General features: G+C 38.7%; 2 protein-coding genes across 5 annotated transcripts in view; one reads left to right on the top strand and one right to left on the bottom strand.

The window, feature by feature from the left end:
• Window positions 1-147: 147 nt before the first annotated feature.
• Window positions 148-18,310, bottom strand: MBLAC2 (metallo-beta-lactamase domain containing 2). The gene is made up of 2 exons (XM_010387981.2): window positions 17,600-18,310; window positions 148-2,727 (listed from the first exon to the last, which is right to left on the bottom strand). The coding sequence occupies exons 1-2, from the start codon at window positions 18,051-18,053 to the stop codon at window positions 2,342-2,344; spliced, it is 840 nt and encodes a 279-aa protein (XP_010386283.1). The 5' UTR covers window positions 18,054-18,310; the 3' UTR covers window positions 148-2,341.
• The window catches only part of POLR3G (RNA polymerase III subunit G), a 41,345-nt gene continuing 39,535 nt past the window's right edge, over window positions 18,055-19,864 (top strand). For 3 of the 4 annotated variants that reach the window (XM_010387979.2, XM_030927145.1, XM_010387980.2), the window contains exon 1: window positions 18,055-18,780. The gene's annotated coding sequence lies outside the window, so the exon portion shown is untranslated. The remainder of the gene's footprint in view (window positions 18,781-19,864) is intronic. The other variant, XM_030927144.1, reaches the window with a different exon arrangement.

Genomic DNA, 19,864 nt, shown 5'->3' with positions numbered 1-19,864 from the left:
ACTAAAAAAAAATACAAAAAACTAGCCGGGCGAGGTGGCGGGCGCCTGTAGTCCCAGCTACTCGGGAGGCTGAGGCAGGAGAATGGCGTAAACCCGGGAGGCGGACCTTGCAGTGAGCTGAGATCCGGCCACTGCACTCCAGCCCGGGTGACAGAGCGAGACTCTGTCTCAAAAAAAAAAAAAAAAAAAAAAAACTTAGTGCCTACTATACCCTGATTTTTAAAAAAAGGCCTAAAATATGATAAAAATGATCAGTGGTTAAGGACTTTTGGTTTTCCTTTGTGCTACTGATATAAAAATAATGGCTTTATTTAAGGCTTAGTAAGTGATTATTTGTAGTTGCCCTGAACCAAATCATTATTCTCAATGTTGCACTCAGTTGAAACAGACCTACTGCCTTGAATGACCATCATAGAGAAATGCCCATGATATCCTATTAATATAATTGAACCAATCATACTCTCCTTTTTGATTGAAGTAAAGGTTCATTTGGTGGCATGTGGCAGTTCAGCTTGTCTCCCATTAAGAATGACTCATATACACAATCACAAATCAATTTTTCTCATGCTAAATATCTGGTGTTTGGAATATATTGGATTCCTGAAAATTAAATTTATATTTTCACAAGGAATAGACTATTCTAGACTAGCAATGCTTATATCCCTATTCTTGGATTGTTTTGTTTCCTACCCTGACCATCTAACAAGCTCATCCTTCCAAATTTGATTCAAAAACCCCTCCTCCAGTAAACTTTGCCTAACCGAAGTTCACACCCCTCCATTTATGTCCCTTACATGCACGTATAATGTACATTAACTTGCATATACTATTATTTATATTTTGTGTGCTTTCAACTTTTAGCTATAATGTTGTCTTTGACTTTTTTAAGCCTCCACAGTGTTTAGCGCTGTGCTACACATGTATATATGTGACTGTGTGTGTTTGCATGTGGGGTTGTGTTTGTGTATGTATATGTTTATGTGTGTGTGAGTTGAATGAATAAAAAACTAAAGAACCTGGGCATCTGTAGGGTAGAAAAGTCTCATAATTTTTCAGAAACCAAAGTTGCTGGATCTTCCTAACATTAAAAAATCTGATTTCCAAGCGATTTCAGTTTGGTTTTAGTTATGTCAGTAATAAAAAGGCAGTGGGAAAAAATTGTTTAAAACCCTTTATGAAATATTCTAAAAGGCCTTTTAACAAATTATTAACAGCACCAAACTAAAACATTTTACTAAATAGTGGTATAACCTTTTCTATGACTTTACGAACGTAGACTTCTCTATTCAAGACAAAGAATACTGAACAGGAATAGGTGTTGTGAATCAGGATACAAAAGGCAATTCACTCTAAGTCAATAGCTAATGCACATTTTGCAATTAATTTAAAAATCCCTCTGTAGTACATATGCATGTTAAGTAAAAGAATAGTTGCAGATCTTCATAGTAGTTCTAATACTGTAAAACATAACACAATACTGAAGTCGCTATTTAACAGGAAAAATTTTGTTTATAATAGCTGTTAATATTAAAATAGGATATAATAATAAAAAATTATTCTCAATGTGTATATTTTCAAATTTGCCTGACAGTGTCCTTTTAAGAATCTGACAATTTGTAGTTAGATTACAGACATTTGCATTTCACTTTCATAATTGAAAATATTACTTACACAATAACAAACAACATATAGTAGCTTTATACTGAAGCACTCTGCAATTTATATTTAAAGCTTTGCAATAAAGCAAGATTCACTGTACTTTTCATAAGTTATATTACATGTCATGTATGCTATAATTACACAAAGAATAAATAAATGAAGCATAAAAAATGCAGGACGATAACAATGGAATGTTTTAGCTGTCATTCTCAGTGTTACTTCATATGTCTGCATTAAATTCTGATGTATTTTAAACCCAAGAACCTTTATCTTTAAATAATACACTAAAAATATCAAGTTTAAAGTACAAACATAATACTCTATATGCCTTTTTTCCTAGGTCATCTGGGAAATAAAACAAGACAAACAGAGGCAAGAGCAGTTCTTTCTCTTGCCACAGAATCTCTCTTTACTTCCCTATAAACCTTTATGTCATTTCTAGAGCATACATTACAAGATGACAGCTTTGGCAAAGTATAAGCATATTAAATGGCTTCTTTCTTAGAAGAAAGAAAATAATTTAAACTAACAATTTGCTTTTTGGCTTATTCATTCTCAATCTTTCTCTGATATATAATAGTGGTATAAAAAACACTTCATGAAATGCTCACTATTAATCAGTTAAATAGTACAGAATGAATTAATGTATGTAATTAATCAAAATATATTATCAGTATAGATACTATGGTGAGGTCCTAGAATTTGTTACACGTAGAGCTAAACTTGCAAGAGATCGCATGGCAAAAGTAGAAACTTTGTGACATATCCCAGCTTTTGAAATATAGTTAGAAGCCAATCGAAAAAGCCTTTCAGCACCAAAGGTATTGAAGTGCCCGGGAAGCACCTTCTCTACCAGACCTCTGTCCACTAATTCTATTAGACGTTCACAGGTCCCAACATAGTCACTTATCCTGCTGTAGGGGAGCCAGTCAATCAGTGATCCATCATACACGACGTCTCCACTGAAGAGAATCTTTCGGTCTTTGTCATGTAAGCAAATACTGCCCCTGGAGTGACCTGGCATGTGCATAACAGTGAGCTGTCTGTCACCAAGGTTGATCACATCCCCTACAAATGGAAACAGAGTTTACAGATAAACATGTTGTATACTTGACTTAGCATTTAAAGCATAGAAGAGCATTATATGCTTCCAAAGAAATTGGGAAGGATGACATTTTATTTCATAAATACTGTATTTCTTAATGATGATTTAAAAATAAGCTGCCTATGGTTCATTCCTATTGTTTGCTAGACCAGTGTTTGCCAAAGCAAGTAATGTGGAACACTATTTCTACAGGCTATCATGAGACATAAATGAAAAGGAAGTAATTATGTGGTCAAATAGTTTGAGGAACTCTCAGTTTAAAGAAAATTCAGCAGCTTTTCAGAAAGACCTCTTTGAGCTTTTATTATATGAATGTATACTGTGGATATACACAAAGTAGATACAGTTGTACAATTTCTCAAACTTATTTGATCATGAAACTTTTAATTTTCAGAACATCTATGGTACCAGTATCCTGTTGACACAATTAATGAATGTTGCTCTAGGGAATTTTGTTGTATTTTGCCTCTTGTTGTATCACCCTGTCAGAATTAGGGCTTGAGGAATTGATATAAATGATGATGCTCTAATATGTGAGTAATAATCTCCATAATCTCTGACCCAGGAACCTCAAGTCTTCTGTCAGAATACATTAAACTCTGGCAGGCTAACTTGCAAATAGGGTTAAATCTCAGACTTCAGTTACCGACAGCAGAGAGGAAATGGAGCTACATGGGTGCAAAATTGCTCTGTTTCACTGGAATTACATTAGTATAAACTTGAAGTAAATCATGGTAAATTAAAAGATTCATACTGTAATCTCTAGTGCAAGCACATACACAGGAAAAAGTTTAAAAATATATAGCTAAAAAATTAATAAAGGAATCAAAATGGTGTAATAATCAGGATTTGGTAAACATAAAAAGGCAGAGATTGTCAGACTGGATTAAAAATCACGATATATGCAGCCTACAGGAAAGAAACTATAAGGCCAAAGACACAAATAGGTTGAAAAGCTTAACCATATTAAATATTACTTTAAGAGAACTAGAGCAGCTATATTAATGTAAGACAAAATTGATTTTTACATGAAGAATATTACTAAAGTAATTTTATGATAATATACATTAAATCAATACATCGACAAATAATTATAAATGTACATGCACCTAAAATATCACCAAAAATACACGAAGCAAAAACAAACAGAAATAAAGGATAAACAATTCAACAATTATATTTGGAGAGTTCAACATTCTTCTCTGTGTAATTCATAAAATAAGTAAACAGAAAATCAAAAAGGATATGGAAGACCTGAACAACTCTATCAACCAACTTGACCTGACAAAAATAAAACACTTTACTCCAAAATGGCAAAGTACACATTCTTTTCAACTGCAGTTGAAATATTCAACAGGCTATAAAGCTAGGCCATAAAGCAAGAATCAATAAATGTAAAAGGAATAAAATCATACAAAGTATGTTCTCTGACTATAACATAATTAAATTAGAAATAACAAAATGAACAGAAAATTGATAACGTGTAGTCTTTTTGTTTGTTTTTTTTCTGAGACAGAGCTTTCCTCTCTCGTCCTGGCTGGAGTGCAGTGGCGCAGTCTTGGCTCGCTGCAACCTCCTGCCTTCCAGGTTCAAACAATTCTTGTGCCTCAGCCAGCTGAGTAGCTGGAATTACAGGCGTGTGCCATCATGCCTGGCTAATTTTTATATTTTTAGTAGAGATGGGGTTTCACCATGTTGGCCAGGCTGGTTGCCATGTTGCCAAGGCTGGCCTCAAGTGATCCTCCCTCCCTGGCCTCCCAAAGTGCTGTATTATAGGCATGAGCTACCACGCCCAACCTTATTATGTGTTTTTAATAGGCAAAAAATAAATTAGGAAGAACAAAAATAAATATGGGCAATATTCAAATATATGTAAAGCAAACATCAAACTTCTATATAGTTTATGGATCAAAGAAGAAATCAAAGGGAAATATAAAAATATTTTGAATGAATGAAAACAAAATCAAAACACATCCAAATGTATAGAATACAGCTGAAGCAGTACTTAAAAGAAAATTTATTGCTTTAAATGCTTATTTTATAAAGGATTAAATGTTTAAAATCAATAATCAAATTACTATCCTAAGAAGTTAGGAAAAGAAGAGCAAATCAAACACAAAGTAAGTGTTAATGGAAATAATAAAGGACAGGGCAAAAATAAATGAATACAAATACCAACAAAGAAAAGCAGATGAAACCAACAGTTATTTATTTGAAAACTACAACAAAATTGGTACACCTTTAGCTAGACAAATCAAGAAAAAATTAGAGAAGATACAACTTGCTAAAATAGGAATGAAGGAAGGAACATCACTATAGACCCTGAAGAAATTAAAAGGAGAATAAGGGAATATTATGAACAATTTTAAGCCAACAGATTTGACAACTTACTTGAAATGAACATATTCTTAAAAAGAGACAAATTATCAAAAGTGATCCAAGAAGAAATGAAGTCTAAATAAATGTATATCAAGCAAATAAATTGATTAACAATTTAAAGTTTCCCCACAAAGAAAAGTCTGGGCTCAAAGAAGACTTCATTGATCAATTCTGTCAATCATTTTAAAACGGGACAATTTCAACCCTAAACAATTTCAACCCATATAAAGACTTTCAGAATATAGACGAGAAATCTAACTCAGTTATTGCTCTCATAAAAGCGAAAGACAATATATTAAAATAACAACAACATCAGGCCTGCTGCAGTGGCTCACTCCTGTAATCCCAGCACTTTGGCAACATGTGGGAGGATTGTTTGAGGCCAGGAGTTCGAGACCAGCCTGGGCAAAATAATGAGACCTCCATTTCTATAAAAATTAAAAATAATAATAATAATAAAAAGCCAGGCAGGGTGTTTTGTGCCTGTAGTCCCAGTTACTCAGAAAGCTGAGGTGGAAGGATTGCTTGAGCCCAGAAGTTTGAGGCTGCAGAGATCTATGATGGCACCATTGCACTCCGGCCTGAACAACAAAAGGAGACTCTTTCAAACAAAACACAACAAAAGCCTGTACACAAATATACCTAATGAATGCGGTCTTAAAATTATTGACAAAATACTGGCAAATCAAATCCAGCAACTTATAAATAGGAAAATGACAAAGCGGAGTTTATCCCAGAAATATTAAGTTTGGTTGAGCTAGTGAAAATAAATTAGTGTAATATACTATATTAATAAAGGAGAAAGCCATATGATTATCTCAATAGATACATAAAAAGCATATGACAAAATCCAATTCTCATTCATGATAAAAACTTCCAGCAAACTTGGAATAGTTGGGGAAGGTCCTGAACTTGATAAAAGTCACTTATGAACACCTATAGGTAATACCTCTTTGAATAGAAAGTCTCCTAAGATAACAAGGCAAGGATGTCTGCTCTTACCATTTCTATTCAACATTATACTGAAGATCCTAGACAGTGTAATAAGCCAAGAAAAAGAGAGTAAGGTCACACAGATTAGAAAAGAAAAAGTAAATCTGTTTTTATTTAGACACAATCTTACGTACAGAAAATCCTAAGTAAAGTAAGAAAAAGCTAGAGAACTAAAAAACAAGTTTAGGAATGTCACAGGATACAAGATCAACATACGAAGATAAACTGTATTTCTATATGCTACAAATTACTATCAAAAATGAATTTTAAAACATTCGACTCAAAATAGCATCAGAAAGAGTAAAATACTTGGGGAAAAATTTGACAAAAGATGTTTTGCAATATATGAACACTGTATGATGAAAACTACAAAAACACTGTCAAGAGAAATTAAAGAAGACCTAAATAAAAGGAGAGAGAGGCTATGCTTACTGTCTCAATATCACTAAGACTCAATATTGCTATGATGGTAATGTAACCCAATTTTTCCAATAGCTACACTGCCTAAGAAAACTTTCTGCAATGACTGAAATATTGGTTCTCAATACTGTTCAGTATGGTGTGGCTAATGGTGCTTGAAATAAAGCTAGTACAATTAAGGAATTAAAATTTTAATTCTAACCAACTTTTTTAAAGAGATGGAATCTCTGTCACTCAGGCTGAAGTGCAATGGCCTGCTTATAGCTCACTGTAACTCCTGAACACCTGGGCTCAAGGGATCCTTCCAAGTAGCTGGGACTACAGGTATATGACACCAGCCTAGCTAACTTAAAAACTTTTTTTTAGAGACAAGATCTCACTTTGTTACGTAGGCTAGTCTTATACTCCTGGCCTTAAATGATCCTCCATCCTCAGTCTCCTAAGTAGCTGGGATTACAGGTGAGCCACCACATCTGGTAATCTTAATTTAAATTTGCTAGTCATACATGGCTAGTGGCTACTGTAATGGCCAGTAAAAATTCAACATAATTTCAATCAAAATCTTGACCTTTTTTCGAAGAAACTGAAAGTCTGACTCTAAATTTCACATGGAAATGCAGCACAATTTGCAATTGCAAAAATATGGAACCATCTCAATGTCCATCAATCAACAAGTAAATAAAATGTGATACACACACACACACACACACACACACACACACACACACACACATACACCACAGAATACTACTCAGCCATAAAAAGGAATGAAATAATGGCATTCATAGCAACCTGGATGAAATTGGAGACTATTACTCTAAGTGAAGGAACTCAAGAATGAAAAATCAAACATCATATATTCTCACTCATTATGTGGGAGCTAAGCTATGAGGGCGTAAAGGCAAAAGAATGATACACTAATGTTTGGGGGCTTGGGGAAAAGGGTGTGGGGTGGTGAGGGATAAAAGACTACACATTGGTTCAAGACCAGGTTGGTCAACATGGTGAAATCCTGTCTCTACTAAATACACGAAAATTAGTCGGGCGTGGTGGCGGGCACCTGTAATCCCAGCTACTTGGGAGGTTGAGGCAGGAGAATCGCTTGAACCCAGGAGGCGGAGGTTGTAATGAGCCAAGATCATGCCATTGCACTCCAGTCTGGGCAACAAGAGCGAAACTTCGTCTCAAAAAAAAAAAAAAAAAAAAAGACTACACATTGGGTACGGTGTATGCTGCTCGGTAATGGGCACACCAAAATCTCAGAAATCACCATTAAAGAACTTATTCATGTAACCAAACACCCACTTGTTCCTCCAAAAACCAATTGAAATAAAAATGTTTTAAAAAAAAAAAAAAGATTTGGAAAAATTGGAACCCTTACACACTGTAACTAGGAATATAAAATGGTATAATCGCTTTGAGAACCAGTTTGGCACTTTCTTAAAAAATTAACGTACATTTACCATATGACCCAGGAATTCTGTTCCTAGGTGTCTACTAAGGGAAATGAAAACAAGCATCCACACAAAGACTTGTATGCGAATGTTCATGGCAGTATTATTCATAGCAGTTCCGAACTGGAAAGATTTAAATTTCCTTTAATAGGTGAAGACAGAAATAAAATGCTATATTCACACAATGGAATATTTATCAGAAATAGAAAGGAATGAATTATTAATAGATGCCACAATATGGATGAATATCCAAAAGAAGCCAAAAAAGACTCTATCTATCTATCTATCTATCTATCTATCTATCTATCTATCTATCTATTTATCTACTATCTATCTATCTATCTATGGCATGATTGTAGTTATAGAAAATTTTCAGAAAATCAAAACTACAGCAACACAAAACAGATCAGTGAGGCCAGGGGTGGGAGTAGGTGACTGAAAAAAAAAAGCAGGAGGAAACTTTCAGGGTTAACAGAAGTGTTCTTGAACTAAATTGTGGTTATAGTTGCCTGTATGAATGCATTTCCTAAAATTCATCAAACCATACACTTAAAATAGGTATATTTATGGTGTGTAAATATACCTTAATAAAGCTGTTAAAAATATTTAAGTGGAAACAATCCAAATGTACATCAATGGATAAATGGGTATTAAAATATGATACATATTCATAAAATGAAATATTATTTGGTAATAAAAATAAATGAAGTACTGATTCACCCTTCAACATGGATAAACCTTGAAATCATAATGCTAAGTGAAGGCAATTGTGAAGGTCCACACGTTGTATTTTTCCACTTTAATGAAATGTCCAGAATAGACAAATCTGGGGTGGGGATAGGGGGCTGGGGATGTTAAGGGGGATGATGGCTAAAAGAAGGGGCTATTTGTTTCAGAGGTAAGAAAAATATTCTCAAATTGACTGCAATGGATGTACAACTGAAAAGATTAAAAACCACTGAATTATACATGTTAAATGGGTGAATTTTATGGTATATGCATTATACCTAATTCATAAAAAGCTATTAAAAGGGAAATAATAGAACTGAATGCAAAAAATTCAGTAATTTTAAAGATAAGCACAATGCTTCAAATACATTTTCTGAATATGCTGGTACTTCTGGCTTTTGCTTTATAAGCCCAGGGATTCACATTATTTCTTTTCTGAATTTAGGAGTAAAGAAATTCCTTGTTATTTGGGTATCATTAGTACTTAAATAAGATGATTTAAAACTGGGACTAAATTTTTTGTGGAGGGGGGTAGAAAGGACTAAAATTTTACAGTACATAGTGAGAAATGGAAAACAGTTTGGTTAGAATTTCATTTTAAAGAATTACTAAATTTAATCTTATCAGTAGAGAGTCTCTTCAGTAGTTTGCTAATCTACCGTGGCCACAGTTCCTAGTGAGATGAAATGTAATAATATTATGTCCTGTAAAGTGCTATTTTCTTCTCATACAGAAGGTCCTTTGGGCAAAAGTCAAGAGCCTTAACAATTTTCCAAAAGGCCTTTCTTAATACTTTGAATTCCCAATTATTTGCTTTTGAAGAGCCATTTGTGTCATTATCTGTATCATTTTCCCCTTCTTCCATTGTGAACTGATCTGTCTCTACAACAGTACTGCTCAAAGCATGATCTGAAGACCAGTAGCAGTAGCAGCAGTAGCAGCTTTCCAGGTGTTTTTCATGCATGAAATAGTTTGAAAAACAAATCTAATCCAGACTTCTAGAATTTGCCTGTGATAACGGTATACTGGGTAGCTAGTCAGGCATAAGCAGGGCAGGAGAGGGGTCTCCGCAACCCCACACACACATCAGGAATGTCAGGTGATGGTCAGGTGGTTGCTGAAACGCTCTCTCTAAAATAAGAATCAGCTGCAGCTCATGCCAGGGTAAAGCAGTCTCCCAATAGACAGAAACACCTGAAACTGGTGATCAGCAGCTTCCCAATAAGATTTTAAGAGGTGGGTGAGTGGGCTCAAGCATGCGCATTAAGAGGCAAAATGGTGTTTAACTGGTATGTGACCTCCCAGGGACATTCAACTGGTAAGGGAAGAATGCCTCAAGTGAATATGTATAAAACTCCAGTAAACACATTGTGCACGCTCACCTCCCAAGCACTGGCAGGCCACTGCACATGCAGAAAGCCCACCCCAAGGGAAGAATTAGGGTAGAAGAGATGCAAGACCCCAGAAGTATGAGAACATATAAAACCCCAAAGCAAAAAGTCAAACTGCACACTTGATCTCTCAAGTTGCCCGCCTGGCCTTCTTCCAAGTGTACTTCCTTTCATGACTGCTCTAAAGCTTTTTAATAAACCTTCGCTCCTGCTCTAAAACTTGCCTCGGTCTCTCCTTCTGCCTTCTGCCCCTCAGTCGAAGTCTTTCTTCTGAGGAGGCAAGAAGTGAGATTGCTGCAGACCCATATGGATTCACTGCTGGTAACAATAAGAATCACCTGTAATACATGTTAAACACACAAGTTTCTAGACCCACTCCAAAGTTTCTGAATTAATCTTTTGGGGAAGAGTCTGAAATCTGTATGCTGAACAAACAACCAAGGTGATTACGGGAAAGAAAGTTTGGGAAGCAAGGAATTATGCTAGTAGTTTTCAAACCTTAGTGTGCATCAGAATTCCCTGTAATGCTTGTTAAAACACAGACTGCTGGGCCCCACCCCCAATTACTGCACTGATAAGACTAGTGCCCGAGAATCTACATTTCTAACAAGCTACCAGGCAATACTAAAGCTGTTAGTGAGGACCATGCTTTGAGAACTACTGCTCAGGCAGCACTGCCTCTTCAGTTACGACAACATGTAAAGAAGGATGAAGTAAAATACTGCATAGCCATAACTGCACTATAAAATGCTAAGCAATGTAATTCTATAAAATAATATATCTCGCAAATTATGGTATGCAGAACTTCTGCATCAGAATCACCTGGGGACTGTTAAAGATAAGGATTCCTTTGTCACACACAAGCCCTACAGCATCCAAACTTAGGTGTTAAAGCCTAGAACTTGCTATTTTTAACAAGCTCCTGCATACCAAAAATCTAGAACCACTGTCATCATGCCTAAATGACTTTTCTAATGGATGATGCCAAGCACTGTATAATCATAGGGCTACATTCTCTGAAAGAATTTTTGTCCTGATGGTACTGCCAGGACACAAGAGCAAAAAGCCAGCTGGCATCTGTCCTGGGTAGCTGAAATCTACGTCAGGGCAGAGCCTCGTTTGCTGCTTCATCTGCCCATTTTCTCTTGTCTGAATCCCAGTAGTGACATTAAGATGGTTTCGGACACTCCCAGAGTTCTTCACATTCCAGTCGTAAGGGACCAGAATTCCTTTATAGGATTAGTCCAGATTTAAGGCACCTCTAGTGATTACAAACCACTACCACTTCCTGTATGATTGGCAGGTAAGGCAAATAAATTATTTCTAAGTTGATTTAGTAATAGAGCTACTGGAGACCAACTGTTTAATAAACGTAGAGAAAGGTTAAATGTAAGAGAAGACTGATCCTAAAAAGAAGCTATAGAGAATTACCAATTCAGGGACAGAATCATATTGATCTTTGGTTATATCCAGGTGATATTAAAATATTTAGCAATAGATAAAATGTAAGTACCCGCCCATCAAAATAGATACCAACTGTAAGCAACCAATAAGGCCATGGTTGCTGAATATCATTAGTTCTGCCATTATCCTGTGGCTTTAAAAATGCTTTCAATATGCTGATAATGCTCACACATAGAATTTCATGAGCACCTCTCTTACAAGAACCAGAAATGCCTATGAAGCGTATCATAAACACACAAGCACACACATACACAAAACCCTTCCAACTTCATCCTGATCTAATTGTCCAGATTCCAGTCATTCTAGACTTCTCTTACACACTCTTTCCAACACGGCATCCTCTATCTTTTAAAATTTCAGTTTATATACAAAAATATATATGTGCATATTTCAAATAAAATATTTCAGAGGGGCTTAAAATGTAAGACAAAAATTTACTTGCTCCATTTTGCTCTATCTCCAATCTTGCTTCCATGATGCACCCACTTCTAACAATCTCAGCTATTTCTTCTGGTAGTTACCTCTACCAGATATAGTTATCTCTAAATAATGGTTATACTCCATTTCCATATTTACCAATTGGGTATACTCTGATTTCATGCATGTATTATTTCTTGGTTTTAAAATTTTGTTAGCCATTGACTTCCACTGTGAAATAGGATTTTTAGTTCTCTTTACTCCCCACTCTCCACATACCATCACATCCCCCTGAGAAAGAATTATGATTCAACTGCTCCAATCTGGACCCTCTAAGCCTGGGGTACTAGCATTATTAGAGTGTCATCTGTTGCATCTTCCTGATGCTTTCTTTTGAATTCTATTTCCTGTTTACTATATTACTTCTTTCTTGGTTCACTCCCTTATTTTGAAGGGGCATATCCTAGTAGCTTTCTAAGAAACAGTATGTGGGAAATAATTTGAGAACTTGATTAATAGTGGGATATCGAATTCTAGATTGGAAATCATTTTCATTCAAATTGGAAGGCAAGATTTCTTCTTTGCTAGCTCCAAAACCATTCTATTCTGAGTACATAACTCTTTTGTTTACATTTCTTAAAGCTTGTAAAATCTTCTTTGATCTCAGTGTTCTGAAATTTTACAATAACATGCTTGGGTTTGGATGTGTTTTCATCTATTGTCCTGTGAAGTCTGTGGGCCCTTTCAATCTGGAAAATTTATATCCTTTAATTGTGTGATATATTACTGGATTACCTCTACCTCTACTATTTCTTTTTTTTTTTTTTCTTTTTCTTTGAGACAGAATCTAGCTCTGTGGCCTAGGCTGGAGTGCAATGGCACGATCTCGGCTCACTGCAACCTCTCCCTCCAGAGTTCAGGGGATTCTCCTGTCTCAGCCTCCCGAGTAGCTGGGATTAGAGGCATGTACCATCACACCCAGCTAATTTTTGTATTTTTAGTAGAGACGGGGTTTCACCATGTTGGCCAGGCTGGTCTTGAACTCCTGACCTCAGGTGATCCGCCCTCCTCGGCCTTTCAAATTGTTGGGATTACAGGCATGAGTCACTGCGCTCGGCTGCCCTACTATTTCTTTTCTTTCGCTGTCTCTGTCCTATCTCTGTATCCATTATTCTAAGGCTGGATTTTCCAAACTGGTCCTCCTACTTACTTTAGTCTTTTTCTCTCCTGGTTTCTATTTTCCTTTATTGCTCTTTAGTAAGTTTTTCAACTTTATCTTCTAGACCTACTGCTGCGTAATTTCTGATGTTTTAAATTCCGAGAGCTTTTTTTTTTTTTGGTGAATATTGTTCTGTTATTTATTTTTAAAGCATCCTTATTGACTCTTAGGTATCTTGAATGCAATAGCTTGTCTTATCCCCTGATGATATTGATGATAGTTGCCCACTCTCAAATTGCTTTATGCTGTTTAATAGTTGATCTCATGTTAGAGAATTTTCTCAGATTTTTTTTATAATGCTTGGTTGCCTATTTAAGAGTTCGGGGGCATGAGTAAAAATGGCTATTGTCAAAAAGACAGAAAATAACAGATGCTGACAAGGATGTGGAGAAAGGGGAATGCTTGTACATTGTTAGTGGGGATGTAAATTAGTACAGCAACTATTGAAAATAGTATGAAGGTTCTTCAACAAACTGAAAATAGAACTACCATATGACCCAGCAATCCCACTGCTGGGTATATACATCCAAAAGAAAGGAAATCAGAATACTAAAGAGATAACTGCATTCCCATGTTTATTGCAGCAATATTTACAATAGCCAAGATGTGGAATCAACCTAACTGTCCATCAGCAGATGAACGGATAAAGACAGTGTGGGACAATATACACAGTGGAATTATTCACTCACAAAAAATAATGAAATTGTCACTTGCAGCAACACGGATGGAACTGGAGGGCATTACGTTAAGTGAAAGAAGCCAGGCACAAAATGACAAATACCTCATGTTCACACTCATATGTGGGAGGTAGTGCTAGTATGGTGGTTACCAGAGGCTGGAAAGGGTGGGGGAAGGGAATGAAGAGATTGGTTAATGGGTACAAAAATACAATTAGATAAAATAAATAAGTTCCAGCGTTTGATAGACTAGAGTTAATAAGGATTTATCGCATGTTTCAAAATAGCTAGAAGATTTGGAATGTTTCTGACACAAAGAAATCATAAATGTTTGAAGGGTGGTGGATATTCTAAATAACCTGATTTGATCATTACATTGTATGCATTTATCAAAATATCACACATACCTCACAAGTAATTACAACTATTAGGTATCAATTAAAAAAAAGAAGGGGGGACAAGAAGGCTGCTTGCAGCACATGCATGGGGCCTGGTGACTGAGGCTTCACACTAGAGAAAGAGGCCAGGATTTCTTAGGTATTCCTCTACATTGGTATCTTCGTCTTTCCTCTAGAAGGCAGATTCCCTAGATAACATTTTTCTAATTTCCTACCTGGGTGGGGAAAGGCCTGGCTCTCATCCTTCTGGAAAACTAGTAGGACGGACGAACATACACACACACACTCTTTCTTTCTCCTGTTTTCCATACTGAGCCCTTAAGATCAATAGTAATTTGGCATCCTTCAATCAAGAAACTCCTTTGTTTTACTATCCCTAGAGAATAAACTAATTGGATGGGAGAGGGAGGGGCATTCACTAGAGTTTTAAGAGCTTCTTAAAAGGTTTTCAAGAAATTCTACTTACTCTTCCCTTTGCCGCCACTGAGGTACTGCCTATTGCTAATTCCTGTAATTTTTAAGGCTTCTGCGGTGGAAACTGAATTGGCTCTTAATTTCCCTTTGCTGGCATAGTATAAAACTGTTAACTTAGTAACCACATCTACTTTCTAGCATCCGAAACAGTTCCCCCAGCCAATGGGGCTTTATGTTTAAATCACGGTTCCTTTACAGTATATTAATGGTGCTTCGGAAGAGAGCCAAATTAGATGTGTCTGTTCAATTCGCCACCTTCCTACAACCTGTTTTAGCCTCTGCAAATGACTTAAGTCTGCCTGAAATCACGCCTCTGAGATAATATCTTGGTGACACTGGGCATATGGCTTAAACATGTATGTAATAGGGATCACAATGCCAGAACTTTGTATCACTTTAGTGAAAAATGGGCACAATGATGTATGCCCACTCAAGAGCTATGTGCTATGTCAATTTAAGGTCTACTGCTATCTTAGAGGAAGATAACCATTTCACTATTAGTAAGGCGAGTTGCTTTTTCATCCAGATAATGCACTGGATGATATGGCTATTCTCTCCTTGTCCCTCATTTACAAGTTGGCTTTTGGGTTAGAGATACAGTGCACAGATTTATGCTTCTCCATGACAAGCAATCATCAATTCATTAAAGGAAATGTAATAAATGATTTCAGCTCCTTGCATTCTACCAAAGCAATGAATACTTTATGCTGTTCATGTGTGTAACTGTATACAAATTTTTAATACAAATATTTTATGTATCCTCCCAGGCATCTGGATTATGTTAACAGCAAGTTAGCAGGCCACATCATTCAGAATATACGGGAAATTAATATTCTTGAGAAGACAGGAAATTAGACACTACTTGAGAGGGTGGCGCATCCAGCTCCTCATGAAAAACAACTTTTGATAATACAGTACTATCACCTTCAAAGTGTCTGGTAAACATTAAGGTTTCTTTTCACCCTTTTAAAGGCTTAAAGCACCACACAAGTAGTTTGCAGGCCCCTTTCAGCTCCCAAAATGTTAGGATTCTACCATTAACCGGAAACCTGGGTTCTAGTCCCAGCTCTTTTCGAGATGGGCGATGTGACCTCTTGCATGATACTCAGGCCTGCATGGGTTCTTTCTTCATCTATAAAACAATCCCTATCATCTTTCACCTTTGATTTCCCATTGCTGATACGGAATCAAGAGTCAATTTCAAAATTAATTTATTCTTTTCAATAATTTAAGTATATTTTAATACTAATGTAAACATTTTTGGTCTGGGTGTCAGAATTTGGTCTGAATACCCATCAACTGCATGGAAATCTTACTCCTAAAAGTACCCATTTTTGTCAAGAAATACAGTAATTAGGTGTGACTTTAATGTAAATTAAAATTTAATGTACATGTACTTTCATCTCATATTGTCAGATAATGTAAGACTCCCATCTAAACCATTTTTTTTTTTTTAATTTTAGATTTAAAACTTTAATGAAGACTTTTGTTGGGTGGGGGTGAGGTACAGAATCTTGCAATTTTTTTTTTTTAGCACCGATAAGTACAATATAATACTGCAATTTTTAAAATATCTCAAATGAGTAAGATGTCATCTGTGAGATAAACTGATTTTTGTAAAATATTTCATTATTTGCCATATTGTTTGGTCATAAAGTGAGCTTCATTATACTGCAGCAACTGGCTTTTTCTACTATATAGAGGCATGTTTTAATAAACCAAATTGGTAATTAAAATGGTCTCACGCTAAAGAAGGGGACTTTCACATTCTACTCAGAATTATCATCATGTATTTATGAGGTACGTTCTGCATGCCTTGATCTATTGTGCCTAGATTCATATCCTAGCTTTTATCATGATCTGGCTCAGGCAAGCCATTTAACTGGGAGGTCAGTGGCCTCACTTTAAATGTGTTGTGAGGATAAAATGAAATCAGAAGTATTCTAAAAAGAAAATAGAAAACTAATATACCAAATATTGCTGATGTGGCAAATTAGCTCAATTATTTAAGTCCTTGCGTAGGGAGAATGGGCTGAGGCCCTAATCTATTTATTTTCATTCCATGAATTTCTCTCTGAATTCCACATTTGTCTTTTACAGAGCCAAAGACGACCATGGCTACCTATGCATTAGTCCACATAATTTACCTCTACCGAAAATTACTTCCTCATTGATCTTTCTCAGGCTTTGCTTTCAACCGGACCAGATACGTCATAAAGTTAGACTCAGATATATTCTACGTTTATGATTACTATTAAGCTTTTGCAATCGTGAGTCAACATCAACAGAAACCTATCTGAGAGGTTTCCAATCGCATTAGCGGATTGGAATCACTGGTCTGATGACTTTCTAAGGCTACAGGTGGGAACTGCAGTCTGCAGTTCTCAAAAGCACAGATCATGACATGCACTCCCCGTGGGCCGTCATTCCTTAAAAGTCTACTCACTACGAAAGCTCCTGGAAATGTCGGGCAGGTGCTTAGGGAAAGAATAAGAAATCCCTAGTCAGTCACAAGTCTCTGTAGTGTTACTACTATAGCCGACGCAGGAAACTGGCTAGGGAGGGGTTGGTGCCGGCTTTCAAAAAAGTACTCAGAATTGCTACACGGTGCAAAGCTGCCCTCTGGCAGGGAAGGCTGTGATGGCTTTGGCTCTGGTCAAGTGGGTTTTTACTCAGGGAAGGGTGTTAACAGAAGTGGTTCTGGCGAGGTGCCAAAATAATCCCCTTTATGGCCACGCAAGTCTGCAACATGCGGCACTCGGACACTCTCTTCCCAATACCCTCCCTTAACGAGAGCGCGCGCCCGCGGGGGCCCATTACCATCCTGCAGGATGAGGGTGGGCTGCACCGCCTGTACCCGGAACTGTCTGGCCCTCCAGCCGGGGCTGGGCGCCCGCACCACCTCGCTATCGGAGAGCCAGGTCACGGTCTCAAAGTTGTCCCCGCGAGCCAGCGCCTCGGCCTCGGCGTGGTGCACGGCCACCCGGTCGAACTGGTAGAGGCCGCCGGAGTGGTCGAAGTGCACGTGGGTGGCCACGGCAAGCAGCGGCCGGCGCGCCGCGTCCTCTTTGGCCCCGCGGTCCTGCAAGAGGCCTGAGGAGTACAGGTACTCCGGAAGGCTGCGCAGCCCCAGGCCTGTATCGATCACCACGTCCTGCTCGGAGCCGCGCACCAGCCAGATGTTGGCACGGTTGCCCGACTCGTAGAAGCGTTCTTGAATCCAGAAGATACCATCGCCTAGAGACTTGTGGGCGTACCACTCGAGCGCCGACATGCTGGGCAGGGATGCAGCCAGGCGGAGTGAGTGTGGGCGTGCGAGTCTCCCACAGGCTGTGTAGACACCGGGCGCTGCGGCTGTGTGGAGCCGTCTGCCTGCAGCCAGGGAGGAGGCGCTGAGTGAGGCGGGGGCGGGGGATGCGGGAGTCAGAATAGGAGGAGGAAGGACGCAGACCGACGCTGCCTGTAGCGTGCGCTCTCGCACCCTCCCGCCAGGTCGGCAGCAAGCAGAGGCTGCGCCACCAGCACGGGGGCGCAGGAGCTACAGCAGCCTCGGCAGGCGCACCACGAGGGAGCTTTAACGCAGGGACCACTGCAGCAGAATGGAGACTCAGGTGGCGACCCTTTCGCCACCCCTGGCGTGTGACAGCAGAGGCCCGGAGCAAGGGTGGGAAGCGCTAGGACCGCCCACCCACTGGCTCCCCACGGCGCGCACTCCCAGCTGGCGCGGAAAGTGTGGGGCCTAGCAGGTTGTACGGAGACTACGGAGCCTGCCAAGGGCAAAAAAGCTCTCTGCCGAGGGGATGGGGCTTGCCTAGGGAGTGGGCGGGGCTAGTTGGTAGGGCTCACGCAGCGGTCCTGGGGCCGCGTGGAGGGCGGTGCGAGTTTCTCCTGAGGTGGAACGAACGGCACTCGAGCGCCGGTGTTCTCTGCCAGCACCCCTTCCTTGCCGGCCGGCGCTTCGGCTGCAGAGTTTTGCCCAAGCTTCGAGACTTAGGGAACAGGTAACCGAGGAAGCAATCGAAGACTTGGGAGGGTTGGGGAGGGTAGAGGGGAGTTAAAGGGGCTTGTGGAGAAGTTGTGGGGGAAGTCGGGGGTAGAGATTCATTAACGCGCCTCTGGGTTGAGGGGCGTTTGGAGATAGCTTGGTACCTCCCCTCCTTGTCCTGCTCCCTTCAGAATTTTTTAAGTCGAATTTCCAGATCTTACCCAGTCTCCCCTCCTGGGACTGTTTGCAGTGAGTTAGAAGGGTATTTATGCTCTTACTGATAGTAGGTTATTTTCCAAATCCGGTGACTTTATGATTTGTTAAGGCACTAGTCATTGCCGCAGATTGCAGCTGAGGACCGACTATTCAGTATCTGTTTTCGTAACTGTTGGCATTTTATATCGTAGGGAAGGAAGTTGTTAATATGGTTTGTCTTCTAAAAAATAAAATTCTGTATCCACCCTCTTTTTTTTTTTTTTTTTTTTTTTTTTGGTTTGGTCTGCCCTTGGAAGAGAGTAAAGCGAGTTGGTAGAAAGGCTCAAATAAAGAAAAGGAGCACCTGGTGAGGACGGGAAAAGTGAATAATGACTGGGTGTGGCCCCGCCAGCCACATAAATCATCCACTCTGTTAACATAAGGTTACTGTCTCCACTCCCCACTTCCCAGCTATTGAAGCATCTATTTAGGTGTTTTTTTGATTTTTGTTTTTTTGAGACAGAGCCTCTATTGCCCAGGCTGGAGTGCAGTGGCGCAATCTCGTCTCACTGCAACCTCCGCCTCCTGGGTTCAAGCGATTCTCCTGCCTCAGCCTCCCAAGGAGCCGAGATTACAGGCGCCCGCCACTGCACCCGGCTAATTTTGTATTTTTAGTAGAAACGGGGTTTCACTATGTTGGCCAGGCTGGTCTTGAACTCCTGACCTCAAGTGATCCGCCTGCCTCAGCCTCCCAAAGTGCTGGGATTACAGGCGTGAGCCACTACACCCGGCCAGAAGCATCTATTTAGGCTTCAGAAATTCCCTTGAGAACTTGACTAACCTCCCAACTTAGCCAGGAAGAATGATAAAGAGACTCATGAGACAGAATTACAAAAGAATTATGA

This window comes from Rhinopithecus roxellana, chromosome 3 (assembly GCF_007565055.1).
Source record: "Rhinopithecus roxellana isolate Shanxi Qingling chromosome 3, ASM756505v1, whole genome shotgun sequence".
Classification (NCBI taxonomy): Eukaryota; Metazoa; Chordata; class Mammalia; order Primates; family Cercopithecidae; genus Rhinopithecus; species Rhinopithecus roxellana.
Note: the sequence above shows the minus strand (reverse complement) of the source record. Positions and strands in the feature narration are given on the sequence as shown.